This window comes from Gymnoscopelus braueri, assembly GCF_963280865.1.
Source record: "Gymnoscopelus braueri genome assembly, chromosome: 10".
NCBI lineage: Eukaryota > Metazoa > Chordata > Actinopteri > Myctophiformes > Myctophidae > Gymnoscopelus > Gymnoscopelus braueri.
This window is the reverse complement of record NC_137611.1, coordinates 4,088,236-4,094,235: the sequence shown is the minus strand read 5'-3', so window position 1 is coordinate 4,094,235 and position 6,000 is coordinate 4,088,236. Positions and strand designations below refer to the sequence as shown.

Sequence of the window (6,000 nt, the reverse complement as noted above, 5' to 3'; positions counted from 1 at the left end):
GAAGCATCAACTGACGGTGAGAAAACGATAATGTTACTTCTGCCGAATTAGTTACATTTTTGCCAGAAACGACTGTATCAAATATAAGTGACTGACTATCATAAACGATACAGAACCTAGTCCCTGACAATATCGCCGAGAAAGTTTGTTTATTTTTGGACCAAAATTCTTATATGAGACGATTCTATGATGACAAAATTTTTTTATTTTTTTTTGAGAGATAAGAAGTCCAAAATTCTCCTTTAAGTAATTTCCTCCCTCTGAAACCCCACCATGGTTATAGCACATGATATTATGATTTTTTTTTTATCAGTAGTATAGAGACCAGGTCCTCTTGGAGTTGAATTAATACTCAGGATTTTTTTGCTGTGAAGCCACAGAGAGAAAAAGTCCAAAATGTACAAAATAATGTTCCAAAATTGTGGCTCTACGAGCTCACAACGCATCGCGACGCAACACACGTTGTGAGCGTGTAGATGGGTTTGTAGATCTATAGGCTTAAGTGGTTTACATTCAAAGCCATCAGAACCTATTATTTTCAGCTCATGGAAATGTGGTGACACAGGAAACGCTGAAGGACGGAAATGCAAGGAATCTATTTCAGAACAGGAAACAGAGTTGTGTTTTGTTTTAGTTTTTTTAAATCCTCTCCTCCTCTTCTGATCAATAATTAACCCATTAAGACCGGGAACGCATCTGTGTCATTTTTAGATTTCTTTAGGTTATTCAAAAATAGCAGATCTACAAGCTCATAGCGCGGCACCGAGTGCCGCGCTACGAGCTTGTAGATCTGCTATTTTTGAAAAATTGTAAAAATGTGTGCACATCTTTGAATATATATATATTTTTTAAGCGTTAAGGCCCTTACACACGGGGACGATTTCTTTCATGCGTATAATACGTTTTTTTTTAAAACCTTATAAAGTCAATGCAAGCTTCCATGGAGCGAAAAAGTGTCTTTTATTTATTCGGAACAAGTCCGAATTTTGCGTATATTCGCATAATCGCCGGTGTGTAATGACCTTTAGGATTTAAAAATAAACAATTTTAATTGGCCTCAGGTCTTAATGGGTTAATAAAGGCGATTTGTAAAGGGCTGGGGCGGGGGGGGGGGGGTGGATGGGGGGGAAACCAGACACGCTGCGTCCCAGACCTGGGGGGGGGGGGGGGGGTTGTGTACACCTCCTGCCTTCCTTTTCCTGTCTGCCGGAAGCAGAAGGACCGCGCTGGGAAAACAAGAGAAGAAGAGGCACTTTTTATAGACGCAGGCCCACCAAAACAGATCAATAGATCCACCTCTGGAGCCTCGGGGGGGGGGGTTTGGGGGGGTTTGGGTTACACACACATCCTGCCGCCCTGCGAGGCTCTTTTAAGGGACACTGGATCTGGATGCTGCAAGGTTACCAATGGAGACGTCATTTTGTAGAAAGTTTATTTTCTTTTTTTTCCCTTTCTTTTATTCAGTGGTGTAAAGTAACTAAGTACTTTTACTCAAGTACTGCGCTTAAGTACAATTTTGAGGTTACTTTTACTTTACTGGAGAATTACCAATTTTCAGTACTTACTTACTTTTACTCCACTACATATCAGAGGCAAATATTGTCCTTTATAACTCCATTACAATTATTTGAAAACTTTAGTTACTAGTTACTTTGCAGATATAAATGATTACATTATAAAACATACATTAACCACTTTAGCCCTGTTTTTATACCTATAGGCTATTTGAAAATAGCATATCTACAAGCTCACAACGTTGTGAGCTTGTAGATCTGCTATTTTCAAACATTTTAGTACTGAGTCTTTTTTGGAAAATGAAAAAAAATAAATATATATATATATATATATATTTAAAATAAATGAAAAAAGTAATCGAAAAAACACGGCCCCTCGCGTATTAGGGAGCGCAGGATGAGTCACCAGAACCAAGGACGGGTGTTTTTGATAAATCTAACAGTTATAATAGACCAATTATTTGTTTACTAACATTGAGACTGGACGCACAGGTGATTGTTTCACGCAATCAATTGTCAACCTGTTGTTTTGGGGTGCGCTGGTTTCAGCACACCCCAACACCCTCTTGTGTGTTGGCTAGTGAGGTGCGTCCTAGCGACACCTGACAGAATGGGTTTCATTGAGCGCATACTGGTTGCACGCATACTGGTTCTTATCAGTGTGACGTTGTCTGTTAAATTGGGTGCCAGAGGTTTATTAAAATATTATACTTTGAGTGCCAGGATTTTTAACAATTTGCGTGTCTGATAAAATGAATATCAAAATATCAAATATCTAAATACTGAATCAAGCAACTTAATAACGGTCTGGGGAGCTCACTAAAGCCTGAGTGGACGATACAATTACCCAAAGTTTTTTTTAAAGTGAAATATCCCTTTAAATTGACTCCTCAATTTAGACACAAACCAGTTAATTCCCTTATGTCCAAAGACATTACAATTTTTACAATTTAACTCATCTAAAGTGTCATCACAATACCAAGGGTTTCCACAATAATAATAATTAGTGAGTACCCGATTTACTCAAACACACAGTTGGTATGGTTCAGCATGGATGCACTGAGCACGCTCACTACAACAGACAGGCACTATATAAGGCAGCCTGAAGCTACACTCGGGTCCTTTGACACTGTGGTAAGAGAACCAGGAAGCACTGTGGTAAGAGAAACAAACAAACAAACAAACAGTCAAACATTTGACAAAAAAAACATTCCCTGCAACTTAAAAAAATAAAGAACAATGTTAACCTTTAACCCTGTGTTGTGTGAAATCATTTATGTTATGTGTTAAGGGAACAATAATAATACAGGAAACGTACTGAAGGCTGTTAATTGGAGTTCAGTGTTTGCACCCACCAAACTATCCAGGTTGCCAGATCTGCTTATTATAATTTCCCCGCAAGATTTTATTTGAAAATAGCCGATCTACAAGCTCACAACGCGTCGCATCGCGACGCGTTGTGAGCTTGTAGATCTGCTATTTTCAAATAGCTGATGTATATGTTAAAGTGCCCATAGTTGCTGCTTTTGGGCTGGTTTTCCTAGACCTGGTTGCTTGTTTCTCTCACAGAATCTGGCAACACTGCCTAGCATGCTACAGTTGGCCTACCTGGCTATTGTGTACATGGTGTATTGTGTACATGGTGTATTGTGTACATGGTGTATTGTGTACATGGTGTATTGTGTACATGGTGTATTGTAGTGTTGATGTGGTTATGAAGTGTCAGTGGCAGGGTGAACTACTTGTAACGGAGTACTTCTACATTGCAGTATTGATACCTGTACTTAAAGAGGTGGTGCCATGTTTTTGCACTTTTTCTGTTTTTCATGTGTCTATGAGGTTGATAGAACTTCATTAAGCCCCCCGGTGGTGTTTTTATGGTGTTTTATGTCTTCTCTGACTATTTGGAGTTTTTTCCTGGAGGCTGAAACCTTGAGGGTCAAATGTGCCAATAGAGAAACAGCGCTTTAGTGACATCACAAAGCCCACACCCTCCCCCTCATTATCATAACACAACAGGTGTGGGCATGAGGAGGAGGAGGGACTAGGACAGGTGGGTGGTGCTAAGGTGGTGGAGGAGGTGCTAAGGTGAGAACCAGGTATACTTAATGCACTGGTGGGTGTGTCTACATAAAAACAACATTTTAACACTTACTGTACACTTTTTTTTGTTGAAAAAAATCCTTACATAATAATAATACCTTATGATCAGGTTTTAGGGTTGAAAAATATCATGGCACTCCATCTTTAAGTTAAAAAAAGGTACTTTTTCCACCACTGTTTTTATTTTTCTTCAGTCTAATAATTCTGCACTTTTATAACAAACTATTAGATGCAACCTGGCTCCTACTGTAGTTTGTATCAGTTGGTGTCTACACTGCAACATGTGAAGTGGTGGGCAGTGAGCATGATACCTTCATAGACCATATTCACACGGCGGCCATTTTGGAATTTAACATTCAAAGTGCCACCCCGTTGCCGTGGCAACCGGGGTGGCACTTCATTGACTTAATAGCAACATGGCCGCCGTGTGAATATGGTCAATTAGGTGTTTTTTTGTTTTGTTTGTCCCATGGGGGCGGCAGTGGCTCAGGGGTAGAGTGGCCGGCAGAGCAGCCGGATGGGAACCGCAAGGTCCCCAGTTCGATCCCGGGCTCCCCCAGAGGAGTTAGTGTCGAAGTGTCCTTGAGCAAGACGCTGAAGGAGACAGGCAAATAGGTCTTTTTTTTCAATGCAGCTGAAAAGGCCTCAGAACACAGAGAGAAAAAAAGCGCTTTACATAGAGCCATGTCTCACTGGAGTGGATTTTTCAGTTAAAACCTTTTAATACACGTTTGAAGGTCCATGATAAAGACTTTCAATGTTTGAAACCTTTAACTCATTTACTGCCAGAGTTAAAACATCGTCTATCGAAAACGGCGATTTTACTGTACCTTTGAAAAATGTCAATCTATTTGGTGAGTTATCTGAGTGAATGTTGTGTGCGTTCCAGGTCCATAGTGAAGGGGGTTCAGTACCAGTACAGTGTCCAGGTGGAGGCAGACGGTGTCCTCAGTGAGCTGTCCCCTCCACTCCTCTACGCCCATGGAGACGCTTACTGTGGAGACGGACTCATACAAGGGTCTGTTTATACTGGATATATTTACATTGATGACTGCATTGTATTCTGCTGTAAAGTAGGGTTTCTCAAACTTTTTCAAGTCAAGGACCCCCAAAGTGGTATGAATTTTATGGCTGGTGCCAGGGACCCCCAGAAGAGAAGATTTGTGTTAAAAAAAAAATATATATATATATATATATATATATATATATATATATATATATATATATATATATATATATATATATATTCATTTTTTAAATATATTGTTCAAAATAAGTAAGACAATAGCTGATCTGCAAGCTCGCAGCATGGCACAGTTTTATGAATTACATTACAAATATAATTAAAAGGTATTAACATTAATTTAGCTGGGGACCCCCTGGAACCCCCCCAAGGACCCTTTGGGGTCCCTGGACCACACTTTGAGAACCGTTGCTTAAAGCACTTTTGTTTGTTTTGAAAAAGCGCTTTATAAATAAAGTTTCATATTATTATTATGATGATGATGGTGATGATGAAGATATGATTGTGGTCTTCCTACGTAGGACAGAAGAATGTGACGACAGGAATTTGCTGGACGGTGACGGCTGCTCCAAGAAATGCCTCAAGGAGACGGGCTTCAACTGTAACGGTGAGTCCTCTGTTTCACCTATCCCCAACAACACTAGTCCTTTATCATTTTTATCCCACAATTTTGGAAACCCCTATTTTTTCACCCATTGCCAATGCCTAAGCTTGTAATCCTGGGCGCTACTCTCCCTCTGCCAGCCTGGGGAGAGCCCCGAACTGAGCTCATGCTTCCTTCAATGCATGAGGAGTGAGCAGGCCGCTTCTTATGACGGGGGAGTGTCCCCGGTAGGACGTAGCTTCTTATCACCTGACAGGGGGGAGTTTCCCCGGTAGGACGTAGCTTCTTATCACCTGACAGGGGGGAGTTTTCCCCGGTAGGACGTAGCTTCTTATCACCTGACAGGGGGGAGTTTTCCCCGGTAGGACGTAGCTTCTTATCACCTGACAGGGGGGAGTTTTCCCCGGTAGGACGTAGCTTCTTATCACCTGACAGGGGGGAGTTTCCCCGGTAGGACGTAGCTTCTTATGACCTGACAGTTGGGAGTTTTCCCCGGTAGGACGTAGCTTCTTATCACCTGACAGGGGGGAGTTTCCCCGGTAGGACGTAGCTTCTTATCACCTGACAGGGTGGAGTTTTCCCCGGTAGGACGTAGCTTCTTCACTCTGTGCCGCGCTATGAGCTTGTAGATCTGCTATTTTTTAATAGCCAAAGTATAAAAGGTCATAATTATTGTGATGCTATATTAACACATTTTGCTGGGTACCCCCTGGAACCCCCTCAATTACCCCTGGGGGTCCCCGGACCCCCACTTT

At 41.3% G+C, this 6,000-nt stretch overlaps 1 protein-coding gene across 1 annotated transcript in view; it reads left to right on the top strand.

Annotated features, from left to right (window-relative positions):
- Nucleotides 1–6,000, top strand: part of pappa2 (pappalysin 2) — a gene marked incomplete at its 3' end in the record, with an annotated part of 201,019 nt that overhangs the window by 88,243 nt on the left and 106,776 nt on the right. The window contains exons 15-16 of the mRNA XM_080438933.1: nucleotides 4,507–4,635; nucleotides 5,163–5,248. Coding sequence (XP_080295059.1) covers nucleotides 4,507–4,635; nucleotides 5,163–5,248 — 215 coding nt within the window. The remainder of the gene's footprint in view (nucleotides 1–4,506; nucleotides 4,636–5,162; nucleotides 5,249–6,000) is intronic.